Source organism: Epinephelus lanceolatus, chromosome 9, assembly GCF_041903045.1.
Source record: "Epinephelus lanceolatus isolate andai-2023 chromosome 9, ASM4190304v1, whole genome shotgun sequence".
In the NCBI taxonomy this organism is placed as follows: Eukaryota; Metazoa; Chordata; class Actinopteri; order Perciformes; family Serranidae; genus Epinephelus; species Epinephelus lanceolatus.
In genome coordinates, this window is record NC_135742.1 from 44,530,363 (window position 1) to 44,547,493 (window position 17,131).

General features: G+C 38.7%; 1 protein-coding gene across 3 annotated transcripts in view; it reads right to left on the minus strand.

Annotated features, from left to right (window-relative positions):
- Positions 1–388: 388 nt before the first annotated feature.
- fkbp15b (FKBP prolyl isomerase family member 15b) overlaps positions 389–17,131 on the minus strand; it is a 66,071-nt gene continuing 49,328 nt past the window's right edge. For all 3 annotated transcript variants that reach the window (XM_033619241.2, XM_033619243.2, XM_033619240.2), the window contains 3 exons: positions 15,906–16,564; positions 1,111–1,219; positions 389–931 (listed from right to left, as the gene is read on the minus strand). In XM_033619241.2, the coding sequence (XP_033475132.1) occupies positions 857–931; positions 1,111–1,219; positions 15,906–16,564 (843 nt within the window). In that variant the 3' untranslated portion in view covers positions 389–856. The remainder of the gene's footprint in view (positions 932–1,110; positions 1,220–15,905; positions 16,565–17,131) is intronic.

A 17,131-nucleotide genomic window follows, 5' to 3' on the forward strand; every position in this document is an offset into this window, starting at 1 on the left:
ATATATATATATATATATATATATATGCATGCAGCTCTTTATGCTATCTGGTACAGCTGATGCCTGCCTAGCACACTTCTGTTGCTTGGCAACAGTGTAGTTTCACTGGGGTCTCGAGCACCCCCTGCTGGTCTCTAGCAGTCCTCCTCCACATAAAAACATACTGTATATTTTATAAACTAATTAATTACCACTGATTAACAAAAACATAATAATGAAAAGACAGACATCAAATTCAACATACAGTATTTAAGGACAATTTTACATACAAGTGCCCAGATTATCTGTCAAAGGTTTCTGAAATATCTAATGAGACTAAAAGCGATTAGAGCTAAATGATTAGAAAAAATATAAACCACTACAGACAAAACTGATCCGACACACCAAGAACAGTGATAAAGGCCACATTTTCCATGTCATTTATTTTCTGCACTTAATTTCAGGTTAGCAAAACTGTGTAAAAGTTCTATTCTTAAAGTAGCAAGCTAATTAAAATAAGAGAGTTACTGCTGATTGAACAAATTCATCTGCTACAGTGCCATGTATAAAAATGGGATTAAATTACATCACCAACAGATGTCACAAAATTAGTGAAAAGTACTGATTCCTCTGTGAATTTCAGTCCTGTATTTCAAACCAAATCAGAGCCTGGAGTTGTAGCTGTGGCAGCAACTGGGAGTCAGCAGGACAGCACAGAGATGAAGAGACTTCTCCGTCCAGTCCAGTTCATCAGCACAGGCCTCTCTCGTCATATAGACTTCTCTGACTCCTCCAGGCAGAGACAGCTGGTGAAGCACCTTGCGCCTGTTTTCAGTGTTAAAATGAAGACGCTGACTCTTATTATTCTGGTTCCACCTCAGTTTAGCCAGTCCAGATCATCCTCATCATCATCACCGAAAAGAGGGGCAGGGGGGGGACGCCCCTTCAAGCTCTGGACACAAGGAGACAGATGATAACATAAATGCTGTGGATCGGTGTTGTATTGACGGTGATAAAGAGCAGAATGTCATCCTTTTTAAGCAGCGATGTAGTGATAAAACATCACTGACTGACAACATTGAACCAAAACAGGAAAGGGGTCATGGAGGGGATCTACAGATCCTTCCTCACCATCTCATCCTCCTCTTCTTCCTCACTGGGTGCTGTGGGGGGTTTGACAGGAGTTGTGATCTGGAAAAATGGCTCCTTTCCATTTACCTCACCCATTGCCCCAGCCAGACTGAAAGAATAGCAGAGAAAGAGTGGGGGGAGGGAGCAGATATACAAAAAGACAGCAAAATTTAATTTGAAGCAAGCACGAAACAACATCTCAGACAGGCAGTTAGTCTGCAAGAATACATGCATACATATGTTACAACTGTAGTCAAGTTAAATGAAATCTGCTCAATGGCCTTCAAGACTACATCTGAAATGTGACCAAGTCTACAAATAAAAATGACTTCTTATTGATGCCTAGAGACACAAACACCTCAATACAAACAGCTTACAGGTTATGTTATTTATTCCAAAGCACACCAAAAAGTTTTATTATTTATTCTCTTCATTCCCACCAGCTGTTGGTTTCAGCTCCTCTCAGTACAGTTTGCAAAGTTTTCAAATTTCAATTCTTCAATACTGCTGTTGCAAGCAAACCATTTTGAAAAATTTTCAGCCATTTTGAAAACGTTAAAAATAGCAATATGAATATAATATGCATCTCATAAATGAATGATTTAGGCATAACCTCTAAACAGATTCATTTAGCATAAGCAAACTTTCAGGGGTGGAAAACACCAGATGCTTTACAGTACGATATAATCACGATACTTATGTCACAATGCAATATTATTGTGATTTTTAAAGTGCTGCAATATGCTGAGTATTGCGATAATTTTTTTTTTGACAGACTCTTATTTATCTTTTTTTAAATGTAAATTATGTCCCCGAAGGAAAACTTTGTCAACATCTGTTTTATCTAATAAGATAAAGTTTTCAGTCTGTCATCTTCAATCATTTTTTTGTAGCAAAACGTATGTAGTGGACTGAAAAAACAACTGGGTTTTATTATTCAAGTAGGCTATCTAGAGTTGAATTTGTATTTATAATATTAATACTTTATACAATAAAAAAATATATACTTGACACTGTTTAACGATAATACACTGCCACACAAAAATATTACGATTCTTTGCTGTGTAAACGACCACTAAGATGCATTGTGATCCAACCACTCAAGTCACTTACTGAGGTGGTCTGTGATGCATTTGACCATGTATCTTTTGTAACGCAACCGCTCATGTGTCTCAATGCTTCCCCGCCAAGGACGACACCGTCAGTGCTGGCCATGGTGGTTGTGTTGGTGGCAAGAGGCTACTGCACTATAACTTGCCCATTTTATGATGAGCTGGACGACGTGTTGTGTCGCAGGGTTCCTACACATTTGGAATTTCAAAATTCCATACTTTTCCATACCCTAATTTCCAGACTTCTCTGTGTGTTTTTTTTTTTTTTTTTTTTTTAGAGAATATGTGACATCTGAGTAAATATATCAGTGTATCATATTTCACATCATATTTAATTATTCTTAATAGGCAACTGTAGCCAAGTACCATAATGGCATGCAAATAAAAACTCAGGTAAGTTCAGTGTTTGGGCTGAGGCAAAAAGGTTGGGACTCTGGGTGCAAGTGATGCAGTAACGAGACGTCTGTGTTTTTTCCTTTCATGTGGCTCAGAATCGCCTTGTCCCCCATGTTGGCGATGCAGGGTTCAACGCTACGGGTTTTTTTTCACTTGCCCGGTCAGGCAAGTTGGTCAGAGATCTACTTGCCCAAAGTCAGTTATTACTTGCCCTATAAAAATTGTTTAATTTAAGCGCTTATCAAATAACAAAGACGACAGTTATTTTTATGTTATGTAATCTTTATTCACACTGTATTTATTAATTAAAACAACATACGTCATGTATTGTAGCTTCATTCCTACACAAAAATGACAGTGTCAGGGCTTAAAGTGGGGGGGGGGGGGCAGGCAGTGGCAATCTTTGTCAATCGTTGTCCTCTCCAGTTCTGCTGTATTAACACCGGGTTTAATATATTTTGCTTCCATCTCTCTGCCCTGCTCTACTCTACTTCAACGCTACTTAGCTCAGTCTCTACTCTACCAGTAGACTACCACATCCACCTGTTGCACAAAACGCACACAGCAGTGTTTCCCCTAGGATGGAGTTGTAGCAACGGAGGTGAAGCACACGCATGAAAAATAATTTTCAAATGCTTGAAACTTTTTTGTATGCTTGCAAAGCACAGCCTGCTGGGATGTTTCTATGTATCTACTGGCACCAGAAGGGCTCTTTAGGACTAAGTACATACAGTACATTTGTGCACAGTAATGAGCAGTTGAAATGTCTAGCTTACATATGAGGTGTCTCAAGATTTAGAAAAATAAAATTTTATTCAATATAATAAAAGTAAAAAGTCACTTGACATGCTGCTGTTTTGTGTTATGACCTATGTAAATGCTGGAAGTTGTTATTCACGTGACAACGCCTGAACGGAACACAAGCTCAGCACCAAGAGTGCCGTGCTACGCTGCTGTGCGAGCAGCGTGTTTGTCTGTGCATTTGTTGCTGGTTATTTACACAGTGTCCATAACAATAACTTTGTCAGCTGACAAATTGCACAGGGCTCGGGGTCAGGTTTGGTCAGGAAAATTCGGCCCGAGCCGCTCTAGCGTGCTCACCTGTGTGTGTGGCAGAACTCCGCCGTGCACGATACAGAGAGCAGAGGAGAACTGTTAACGCGTGACCATGTAGAGACAGAAATGACACGATGACATAACACCATAAATAGTAGGCTTATTTTGTTATGTTATTATATGAAGCGTCCGTCATGCAAAATAATATGACTTTAGTTTATGAAGAGGTAAGACAGAGCTCTCTCCTCTCCTCTACATAGTGCAGCATGTAGCGGACTGCAAATCTGACGGATTTACTCTCACACAAAATGTGCCTGGCCCGGCATAAAACACAATCCGGATTGATTAAATTATTTTTGGAAATACCTAATTTTCTATTTTAGAAAACAGTATTTTAGAACAGTGTTAAGAGTCTGGAAACATAAATATTTTTCCATACTTTATTTTTCATTTTCCATACTTTTTAATACCTGGAAATTTATCAAATTTATTTCCATACTTTCCTATACTTTCCATACTTGCGTAGGAACCCTGTGTGTGACCATCTGCTGTTTTGTCCTACAGAAGGAGTCATGTTGAAATCTGCTGACAGCGAGATCTCCAGCTGTACTGACACAACTGCTAACATGACTAGTAAGCATGCTAGTAAGAGCATTGACGTAGTAACAGTGTGCTGGGCCCTTTGAGCTATAGTAAGTGACATAGGCAGTAACGAAATCTGTGGTCAGCTGGAGACATGTGATAGACAAAGGTGTGAACGGCGATGTGTCTCAGCTGTCCACTTGTGTTTTGATCACTGAAACACTTATGTTAATACAGGGTCTAAACAGGCTCAAAGACAGACAGACAGACAGACAGACAGACATACACACCATTTTGTCATGTCACCTTTTTTAACTCATAAACCACAATTATGCCAACAACTTTCTGTACTTCTGTTATTATATTTTGATTGAATAATACGTGTTTTAAAATATCGCATTTGAACGTTCCAGGAAAACTCCCTCTAAACTAAGGAGTTTGTTGTTTTCCAGGTATTTGTACACGTATCTGTCAAGTCTTCCTCATTTCCTCATACATTTGCTCTTATACTTTGTTTTCTCAACCAAAATGCTAATAGTTTGCGTGTTTTTGGTCCGCTGTCATAATACTTTTGTTTAGTAAAGGTTAATGCTTTTTCAATGTTTCCAATTCAATTTGATCCAACTTTTTTCCTAATTTGTCTTACTTCATTTAAAGTCTGCATATTTGTATTCGTTTTATGTTCACTTTGAATTATTTTTAAGGATTCAAATAATTGGGTTTTTTTTTTCCTCTTTCTTTTTCCTTTACCCTAAGTGATGCAAGCATAATCATCTCCCCTCGAATTATTGCTTTGGCCCCCTCCCACACCACGATGGGGGAGACCTCTCCATTATCATTAATCTCTACATATTGTTTTATTACTTTCCTAATTTTATTCTTAATGTTAGCATCATTCAACAGTGAATTAATAAGTCTCTATATTGTAGAACTTTTTTTCTATTCCTAAGTTTAATTTCATGGATATCATTGCATGATCTGATGCTTCTAAAGCGCCAACATGACATTCTGCTACCTTTTCTAAATCTGTTTTAAACATAAAGAAGTAATCTAGTCTAGAGTATTTATTATGAGCTGTTGAGTAGTATGTATGATCTTTTTTATTAGGATTTAATTTTCTCCAGAGATCTATCAGACCAATCTCAAATTCTACTCTTTTTAAAATTTGTGAGGTCCTCTCCGCTTTATGTTTAACATTGTGCTCACAGTGTAGTTTCTAATTCATGACCAGATTTAAATGCCCTCCCATGACCAATGTCCCCTTTGCTTCTAAAATAATCAAGTCTATTATTATAGATATAAGATCAGTTCCTTGCTCTGGTGGCCTATATACATTTAGTAGTGTTACTTCAGCGTGATATAATCTCCCTTTAACTAGTATATATCTCCCATCTTTGTGGAAGGGGATGCTATTCTTAATCAGTATAGCCATGCCCCTCCTTGCAGAGTGAAAAGAGGATGAGTACCCCTGAGCATTTGCCAGTCTTTCTAATTTCTTATGTTCCTCTTTTGAAAGATGTGTTTCCTGAAGGAACATTACATCTCCTCCCTCTCTCTTCATCCTTAATAAAACTTTTTTTCTTTTTAATGGGGTAATTTAGGCCATTCACATTTAGTGAAGTTATTTTAATTTCCTGTGTCATAATCTTTCATTTTTTAAAATGTTACAAGTAGATTAATTTTTTCTTTTCGCGCAATCTTTCCAGGCCCACAAACAAAACTGACCAAGAACAAGACTAAAGAAGTAAACCTAAGATGAAAAAAAAAAGTATAACAAAATAAAATAAAATGGTGCCACCCCCTTCCTTGGGTAGCTTTAATTGGTTTTCCATGTATCTCCCATCACATGGATCCTAGGGTTTATTGCTGGTTTAGACCCTTCCCTTAACAAAATGACAAGTTTTCTGTTAGGTTTCCTTTTTTCCCCTTCTTTTTTCTATTCTTCCCCTTTTTACACTTTTACTTTATAGAGTTTACATTAATATAGATCATATGTCTGTATAATATTGTGTGCACTAAAGTTAATTATTTGAGTTAATAAAATAGATTTGTGAATCCATGTTGAGGAGGGTGAAGTTTATTAAACCGGTAGTTTTACATAAATATATTCAGTGATTTCAGGCGCGGCTAATAAGGTTAAAATATATATATATATATATATATATATAGATAGATATAGATATATATGTATATGTATATGTATATATATATATATAATATCTCGACTCTACTGACCTTTTAAAGAAGTGAATTTTAGATAATTCTGTCTGTCTTGCCTTTGCCTTTCTCTACCCCTTGTCTTTTAGAAAGTAATTTATTTATGTTTGGTAAAGTTCCATTCAAATTGAATAAGTCAGATAAAAGTAGATAAACAAATAAAAAAAAAAAATATTTCTATAAGGCAGTTTATTAGCTACACTGTATGATCCTAAGACGGCATTTTATAAATGTAAATGAATGGTTCATTTGCAAAAACCGATGTCTGTCTACATATATTTTCTGAAATCATATTTTATTGCTCCCGGTCAAGGCAATTTCAAACTAGTGTTGGGCTTGTTATGACAACCCCTTAATTCTTTTTTTCTTTCTTCTCACCTTCTTTTTCTTTCCCTTCATGGGAACTCAAGGGAATATCAATTAAACCAGTGCTGGTCTATTCATTTTAGAGATGGTGTTTAGCCGTTTTTGCAAATGATCCCCTCAAATAGACCAAAAATTGAACTATAATTAAATGTCTAATCTATGAGCCCATACTCTCGTTTGAAGACCCCTTCTGTGGCCTCGCTCCTCCAATATCATGTAGGCCTATCTTAACCATTGCTCTGAAGTCTGAGCCTACTTATCAGTGTTTTGTACTGATAATAAAATAAAATAACTAAAGACCTTTACAAATAATCATTACATTGTTCATCTTATAGTTTGAGTGAGCCCAAAAGTCTATTCAAATAAAATCTTGCCTCACATTAATTTTCAGTCGTAGGCTAAACTAAAACTACGCATGGAGGCGGGACAGAACAAACAGATAAAATAAAGAATAAAAAGAAAAAAGAAGGGGCTTCCGGGTTGGACACCGACAAGATGGCAGCTTAGTTTAGGAGCTCCCGACTGCACCCTCTAGAAAGTCATTGAACTACCCCCAAGAAAGCGAAATTTCAACTTTATATACTTTGTTAAAACGGGGGTAACGATGGATACCAGGCAGAAGGGCAAGAAGGGGACTCAGCAGCCAGAAATAAATGACGACGAAAGACCACGAGGTGACACGCAGACCACCGCTAGCAAACAAGCTAATGTAATGCCAGGTGAAGAGAAGGCTGATCTGGACTTGATCCTTCAGGAACTGAGGGGTTTTCGCCAGGACAACAAGCAACAGTTGGAGGACATTAAGGGGGAAATTTTAAAGACTAACGTAAGACTAGACGAGGCAGAAGAGCGAATAATGAAAGTCGAGGAACGAGTCCAAAACACTGAGGATATTTTAGCAGAAATGCTAAAGCTACACAACTCGCTAGATGCTAAAATAACCGACCAGGAGAACGTTCTAGACGTGAAAACATACGGATCTACGGGGTCGCCGAGGGAGCCGAAAAGCAGTCTCAATCCATGACTTCATTTGTGGAAAAGTTACTCCGCGAAAATCTCGACATACCCGACGAGACGCCTTTGCAGCTGGAGAGAGTGCACCGCGCTCTCGGTCCACAGCCACCTGAGGACGCAGCACCAAGATCCATCCTGGTGAGATTCCTCAGCTTCAAAACAAAGGAAAATGTTCTCCGCGCAGCTTGGCAGAAAAGGGGCTTTACCTGGCAAGGGAGGCGAATAAACCTGGATAACGACTACGCACCGCGTATTCTTCAGAAAAGAAGGGCATATACAGAAATACGCAAGATCCTGAAGGATCGCCAGATCCCTTTCCAAACCCTGTACCCAGCGCGGCTTAAAGTTAAATATAACGATGAAACCCGGATCTACGAGAGCGCCGAGGAAGCGGCAATTGACATGTCAAACAGAGGATACCCGGTGGAGATCATCAATCCTCCAGAGACTCTGATGGACAAGTTGCAGCAGCTGATGTGGGAGAGGAGCAGCCAGCGAAGGGGGAGACGCACATCCCACCCCAGACGAGAGTCTAACTTCAAGGAGAGACTGCAGTCTTTCAGGCGGACCTCACCTCCAACAACTTAAGCTAAGATTGGTCATTTTTGTCTGGTAGATGAACCCCCCTTTTTGATGTTTTTCCCCCCAATGTCTGATGGATCGGGTAGGTGCATTTACAAATATAAAAACCTAAATTTAAATGGGGAAAAGGCTATATTACCTGGTTATTCTGTTTAATAATGTTATTTACAAAATGTAAGAATCACAGGGGGCAATAAGGGACTCTGATGCAGCTAACCTGAGTAAGGGCCCCCTCTTCTGGACACGGGGAGGGGCTTTCCCTAGAGACTTGAACAGGGTCACAACAAAGACCTCTGAAGTGGAAGCCATACACAGCTTTGTTATATTACATGTTTATCTGTTTTACATTTTTGGTTCAATGTTGTTTTTCTATGTTCACTCCCTGTCAGTTCCTTCAGGGAAGGGGGGCTTTCCTAGGAAGTATATGGAGGCTGATTTTTGTTCACATACATGCAAGGTAAAACTTTAAAAGTAGCTTCTTTTAATGTTAATGGTTTACACAGTCCAATCAAAAGAGGGAAAATTTTATCCAAATTAAAAAAAGAAAAAATTCAAATCGCTTTCCTACAGGAAACGCATTTAAGTGATTTAGAGCATAATAAGCTAAACAGAATGGGTTTCAAATACATATACTCATCTTCTCACAAATCAGGACGGCGCAGAGGAGTGGCTGTATTGATATCTGGTCAAGTTAAATATGAACACGTGTCAGAAATTAGGAACAAAGAAGGAAGATTTGTTTTGGTTACTGGGAGAATCAACGGAGCCCTAATGAGCCTCCTAAATGTCTATGTCCCTCCCGGAAGTGATTGGCTATTTTACAAGAAAATATTTGAAATAATGACTACAAAAAGCCAGGGCATCTTAATCAGTGGAGGAGACTTTAATATTCGTTTGAATTCTCGATTAGACTCCTCCAATAGAAAGTCAGACTCAAATGCAATCAGCAAGAAAGTGAATGCTTTGATGAAAGAAGTGGGAATTATCGACGTTTGGAGAGAATTGTACCCGTCTGGCCGAGATTTTACCCACTTCTCCTCACCCCACGCAGTCTACTCCAGAATAGATTATTTTTTCACCTTTAGTAAGGACTTTCACAGAATAAAGCAATGTGATATTGGTCCGATTGCCTTATCTGACCATAGCCCTATATACATGTCAATAAATTTAGACAATAAACCAAGATCTTTACCTTGGCGCCTGAATTCAAACCTTCTAAAAAACCCACAGATTAAAGAAAAAATTAGGAAAGAAATTAAAACATATCTGGAGCTAAATGATAATGGGGAGGTGACGCCATCTGTGCTCTGGGATGCACTGAAAGCAGTACTCCGAGGGAAAATAATAGCTATCTCGTCGTATGAAAAGAAACTCAGAAAAGAAAGGCTCATTAATTTGGAAGAGAAATTAAAAGAATTACAAAGAGACCATGTAGAGACTCTAAATAAGGAAACCAGATTAAAAATGAACAAAATAAAAAAGGAAATAGATGAAATCAATACTTCAGAAATACAGAAAATGCTGTTATTTACAAAGCAACGTTACTATGAAGCTGGTGGAAAATCTCTCAAACTCCTATCTTACAGATTACGCAAACAACAAGCAGACAATTCAATACATAAAATAAGAAATCCTTACTCTGGGAACATTGAGACACATACAGAGAGAATTCAGCAAAGTTTTGAAATGTTCTATAAATCGTTGTACTCCCAACCAAAAATGAATAATGACCTTCAGATTGAATCATTTTTAGCCACTCTTAACTTACCTACCGTTACTAACGAACAAAATGACAAACTATTGTCTGAAATAGGAATAGGACAATTAAATGCAGCAATAAGTAAATTGAAAACAGGGAAGTCGCCGGGCGCAGATGGCTTCACCTCTGAATGGTACAGGACTATGAAAGAATCACTGGCTCCAGTACTATTGAGAACTTTTAATTGGGTGTTGAAGAAGAAAGAAATTCCGGCCTCCTGGAGATATGCCATTATTTCTGTGTTACCAAAAGATGGAAAAGACAAGTTGGAGTGCAGCAATTACCGGCCAATTAGTGTATTGAATATTGACTATAAATTATTTACAATTATACTGTCCAAGAGAATTGATAATATATTACCAGATCTGATCTACTTCGACCAAACTGGTTTTGTGAGACAAAGACAAACACAGGATAATACCAGGAGAACTTTGCATATTATAGATCAGATTATTGAACAAGGAATAGAATCAGCCATTATTAGCCTAGATGCCGAAAAGGCTTTTGATTCGGTCAGGTGGTCTTTTTTGTATAAAGTTTTAGAAAGATTCGGCTTTCATAAATCTATTATTGAAGTATTTGAAGCCTTATATGACAAACCGTCTGCAAAAATAAAAATTAATGGTGACTTATCTAATCCATTCATCCTTGAAAGAGGAACCAGACAAGGCTGCTGTGCCTCACCTCTCCTCTTCTCTCTATTTATTGAGCCCTTGGCTCAATGGATCAGACAAAATACAGACATTAAAGGAATAAATATGCCATCAGGAGAAAATAAATTGGCCTTATTTGCGGATGATGTATTGATATATTTATCACAACCCACTCAGTCACTTCCAAAGCTTATGAACCTGCTAGAACAGTATGGGATGTACTCAGGATATAAACTCAATATACAAAAAACACAGGTAATCACCTTTAATTATTACCCACCTAATCACATCAGAAGCAAATACAAAATAATATGGGATGCAGAATCAATCAGATACTTAGGGGTAAACTTAACAAAGGATATTACAAAATTATTTGATTTGAATTATAACCCCTTAAATTCCCAGTTGAAATCCGATATTTCACGTTGGAAGGTTATCCCTTTTTTGAGCTTAAGCTCCAGGGTGGAGTCCATTAAAATGAACATTCTGCCAAGATTGCTCTATCTTTTCCAAAATCTTCCAGTGCCAATACCAACCAAACAATTCATAGAATGGGATATGATGATATCCAGGTATTTATGGCAGGGGAAAAAACCCAGGATCAGGTTTGAGACCTTACAACTGAGTAAAGAGAGGGGGGGTATGGGTCTCCCCTCCTTAAGAGAACATTACTTGGCAGCACAGCTGAGGCCATTGATCTGCTTATGTACCCCAGATTATTCTGCATGTTGGAAAGAAGTTGAAAATGCCTTACTAGAAGGGATACCTATTGAAGCCACTATTGCAGATAATGAACTTTTAAATAAACAATTGAACATAAGCAACCCTTGGTTAAATATATTATTGAAAACCTGGCAGGAAATTGTAAAAACTTGTAATTTAAATGACTCAATTAAACTACTGCGATGGTGTGCTTATGACACTGACTTTATTCCAAACAGATCTGATGGCAGATTTAAAAAATGGGCTGCTAAAGGCCTAACAAACTATTACTCATTTACTAAGGAGGGGACATTCCATAGTTTTGAATTCTTAAAGAAGAGATACAATCTTGAGCAAAAGGATTTCTATAGATATCTCCAAGTTAGAAACTATTTCAACCAGAATCTGAGACCAAATGTAGGTAAAGTAGAAACAGGAATTCTGAAAATTCTTTTGTCAGTATCAGAATCTCCGTGTACTAAGATTATCTCTAAACTATATAAAGATGTACTCCATCCCAAATCAGGAAATACGTGGTATATAAAAGAAAAGTGGGAAAAAGAAGGCAATTTGATTATAACAGAGGATGCTTGGAAAAGAATATGTCTCATACAATGGACTTCAACTTGCTCCACTAATTGGCGTGAATTCTGTTGGAAAAACGTTGCTAGGTTTTTTATTACACCTTTAAAAAAGAGACATGGGGGAGGGGGTTCCAGCTGCTGGAGACAATGTGGGATGGACGACGCCAATCATTATCATGTTTTCTGGAACTGCCCAGTCATTGTTCCTTATTGGCAGGAAATCCACAAACACATTAACAATATATTTGGAGTCAATATTCCTTTTACTATGGATACAGTTTATATGGGAGATATTCAATTTGACGGATGGAGAAATAACGATAAAAAGTTGGTTCTAATTCTCCTGGCTGGAAGCAAAAAAGTTATTACGAGAAATTGGCTCAAACCCCACTTACCCACTATAGATGAATGGATAGACATTATTTATGAAATTTACATAATGGAGCGGCTGTCATATTCCCTTCAAGTCCAGAAAGATAGATTTTACAAAATTTGGAGCAAATGGACTGAGTATGTTAAACCTATAAGACCAGACTTTTCTTAAATTATTGGAAAAGGTCAGGCAAACAGTGTTGTATTGACCCAGGTAATTTTTTGTGACCTTTAACCTGAACTTTTTATTTTGTTATATGGATGTACTGATATTCTGTTTCTATACCTCTCCAATGTGAAGGCCTCCCGTGTTCTTATAAATAATTCACACTTAATGTTTACATAAAGGCTCAAAAACATCTGAAAGAGCTATATGGAGATATACTCAGATGATCTGTGTCTACTTATTTGATAATGTCATTGTATACATATGTTTTATGCTGATTATTTTACCTGATTATGACATTGCCACTTGTAAGTGCTCTTTCTAAATAAAAAATTTAAAAAAAAAAAAAAAAAGAAAAAATAAAAAACCCAGACAAAGAAACTCACTTACAGAAGCTTACACACAATATTTTTTGTCTCACTTAAATTATAATTAAAGCCATTTTCAAGTTTTCTCACTTATCTCTCATCCTTGTAGGTTAATTCACTAAACTTAATGCATCTCCACCTATGAGTCACACCCAAACACATTCGAGACTGCACTGACCTCTTCCAGTTCAGATCACTACTCAAAACACATCTTTTCAAAGCGGCTTTTAATGTGTGAATGATATGTGTATTTTATTGTAGTCTATTTTGTAATTGTTTTTAACCAATGTAAAGTGTCTTTGAGTATCTTGAAAAGCACTCTATAAATAAAATGTATTATTATTATTTATAATTATTATTATTTGAAGATTCATGTTGTCAACTTGATTGGGTCCAAACCTTGGAATCTGCCCATCCTACCAAATTGACTGATTGGATGGAAATGGAGAGTAACGAGTTCACAATTCTGTCTGATATCAGGCTTGTTAACAACCCCCAGGACAAAGTGACTAAATAACTGTTTTGTTCTTGATAACTATGGACTAACATAGTGAGTTTAATCATCAACATATAGATACCACTAGAGAGTGGGTAGATGTCTTTTGTTTGTGGTGTCAAAAATGTGATCATGGTCGCAGGTTAGAAAACTGGTGCCCCCAGCTCTTTTAAAGAAATTTCTTGTCTAAGTTTACATCAGTGTCAGTGAGAGGAAAATTGGCTCTCCCTTTGCTTGGACACTGACTGAGCCAAATGTGTAAGTGTGTGATTCCATTGTCACATTTCTGTGACCAGCACATAAATTGAGTGTGTAAAGTGAGAATTGTGGCAGCTCCTCCACGCTCTAGCAGTGATGTCACCACTCTAGCACTTTTCCATAGACACCCATTATAAAATCTTCAATGTCCAAAAAACATCAGGAAATGTAACCTGTAATTTCTTAAAATGACAAATTGAGTCTTCTGAGCCATTTAAACTTTGAATCATTCTTCTATGTGAAAGTATGGTGATTTGGTGTGGCCTCAAAGAGGAGTGATTTTTGCTGTTTTCATGTTGTTTTCTCAGCAATGTCCCATTCATTTGAATGGGATTTTTTCCTAAGTTTCAGTTCATAAAAACGCTCGCCAACATCTGAGAAAAGTCATAGCACAACATTCCTGATCATTCTGCACGTTTTGATATATGTTTTTTATATATATATATATATATATATATATATATATATATATATATATATATATATATCTGTATATATAGTCACCTGGAATGGTCTTCAATTAGACTTAGGGCTCTAGTTTCCCGGCGCAGCGCAGGGTGGCAAACCCCACGCAGAGCTAGTTTCGAGCAGCGCAACCCGAGGCGTGCTCAGTTTGGCAGTTTGGCAGACCGAGGTGCGCTGAGATGGGTGTGGCGGCACAGCAGGGGGAGGTGTCGACAGATCCAGCTTGGCGCAGTTACAGTTTCGTGCCAAAAGGCTTCGCCAAAGGTGCGCTAAAAGCTCGCCAGCTGAAACCAGGTCTACTGTCAGCGCAGGCGGAACGCAGCCGGTATAAGCCGAAGTTTGGCTGACCAGCGGACAGTGCGCACACGTCACCAAAACCTCACAGGCAGGTTTCCAGAATGTCAGGCACATTAACAATGCCAAAAATACCCAAAAAACCACTATTCAATGCAACTATCTGCAATCAGCACATAAATGTATCTCTATATCGACTGTCCCGTCACATCTGATGTCAGATCAAAGGGGACTGGCACCGTTTGGCACGTTTGGCACGTGTAATGGAAACCCAACCTGATTAGATTAACACAGCTGCAAACTAATGCGTTCACATCCCTCTCAGCCAACCACAAACAGCCACAGCATCAGATAGGGAGTATATATTCAGCATCTGTCATCTTAGAAAAGTCAAAAGAAAAGAAACAGAGTGAGACTGCGAGAGAGAAAGTGGTGTGGTGAAAAAGTGGTGACCTCCTCCCAGGCTACCTTTGCATCATCAGCCCGTGGAGGTCTGCTCGCAGTTCCGTATAACTGGACACTGCGAGCTTGGACCTCCCGGACCAAAACATCAGTTTACTCCTGGGAGAAGTTTGGCCGTCTGACGCTGCTGCTCTCTTCTGCCATGGCGAATTGAGTAAACTCTCATTACGCCTTCGCGCGACACATTTAAGGGCGAGGAAAGGGGCTCATCTGATTGGTGTGATGTGTGTAAAACCCACTCCACGCCTTCTCTCCTCCCTCTTTCCGACTTGCGCAGGTAGGAGGGATGGAGGTGGGAAAGAGGAGTAGCTGCGCCAGGCGCACGGTGTGCCAAACTTGCAAAATCCACCTGGCCACACTCAGTTGGCGAAGCGCAGGTGCGCTGCGCCCCCGCCTCGCCCAGTCTGCGAAACTAAAGCCCTTAGACTTAGACTTACTTTATTCGTCCCAGGGGGTGTGTCTTGTCAAGAGTTCATTTCTGGAATGTCTTGCGTTCTTAATGTGTTTGAGACCATCAGTTGTGTTGTGCAGAGGTAGGGTTGGTACAAACTAAGGTCTATACAGTGAATAGCCCTATTTGACTACTGTTCTTATCCATATTATGGCAAGAACCACTCTCAAACACAGGATTAGTATACAGAAGTATTCCTTTAACTGCATACAAAACCATGCAAAACCACTGAAATGACTGTTTTTCACCAGCTTACCACCCTTCTGGCCCTAAATTACAGTTGTGATGTTTTTCGGTCAGGATTTTACACAGCACTGAGGCCACTCTTGTTAATTACTGGAGGCCAGACATTGCTCTGACTCTACATTTCTCAGATTTTGCTGACCACCATTATTGGCAAAGAATAATGTGATATAGTAATTGTTAGTGGCAGGACTCACCTTGTGTCCTTTCCTGAGCTGTTGGGTAGTGCATTTGGTGGTGGAGGTGGGTTAGCTGGAGGTCCAAAGGCTTTCTGAGAGGCAGCATGCATTTCTCCTACATGCTCACCATCATCCACACTCTCTGTCTCCACCTCACTGCTCACTGCAGCATTTCTTTCTGATACAGTCTCCTGTGCATCTTGCGGTGATGAACTCTCATCAGGTTTATCATCTGGATCTGCAGACCTGTTGGTGTCTTTTTCTTCTGGAGAGATTTCAGGAACAGAGCATCCTGCCTGCTCCTGCTCTTCTTCAGACTTTGCTGTCTTTTCCACTTTCAGTTCAGATGGAGAAACAGGATTGAGGTCAGTGTCCTCCAATGCCTCTACCTGACTTTGTGTCTTTGTTACTGTCTCTGTCTCCTTCTCTGCTGCTACTCCCTCATCCATCTGGGTCTCACTGACTTTGTGAGAATTTGAATAAGCCTTATGTTCTTCTCCCTCCTTTTCTTCCTCTTTGACCTCTCTGTCACCATTCACATATGCACTCTGTACAGTCTCCTGTCTTTGTTTCACATCATCAGTTTCTTCTTCCTCCTCTTCCTCTGCTTCCTCTTCCTTCACACTCAATCTCAGTGAAGAGCTGTCTGTGCCACTGAGCAGCTGCAGGGTTACATTCTGGAAAAAAAGGTCACCAAAACATGTATGCCCTGTATCTAAGTACCTTAAATACCGGTAACATTTATGGCAATAAGAGGAAAGAAGTGGGAGAGGTGTTAGAATTAAACAGAGGATTTACTTATTTAGTTGCAAGCATTCAAACACGTTAGTTAAAATTCTACATTAGTCTGATGAACGAAGCAGTCAGTGAGCAATGGATTTCACATGACAATATTCACAACTTGGATCAATTTTTATGAAAAACTCTTTTGACTCTTTTGATGGGTAGACCCTTAAAAAGAAAATATAAAAATTGGAGGAATGGACACATTCACATATTATGACTACTACAGAGGAAGGGAGTCACCACCTTTTTCTCCTCTCTTGTTTACCATGCCGATTATCTGAATGAATTATACTTTGGTACTCATGGTGTCCGTGAAATGAAGTGAGCAACTGAATTGGAAAGGATTTAGCCAAGCTAATGATGTGTACATTTATATTTGTGTGTGTGATCTAAGCAGCTTAGAACAAGCTCAAGCAGGTAGCCGATGACCCTCTGGGCTTTAAGAGGCTTTATACATC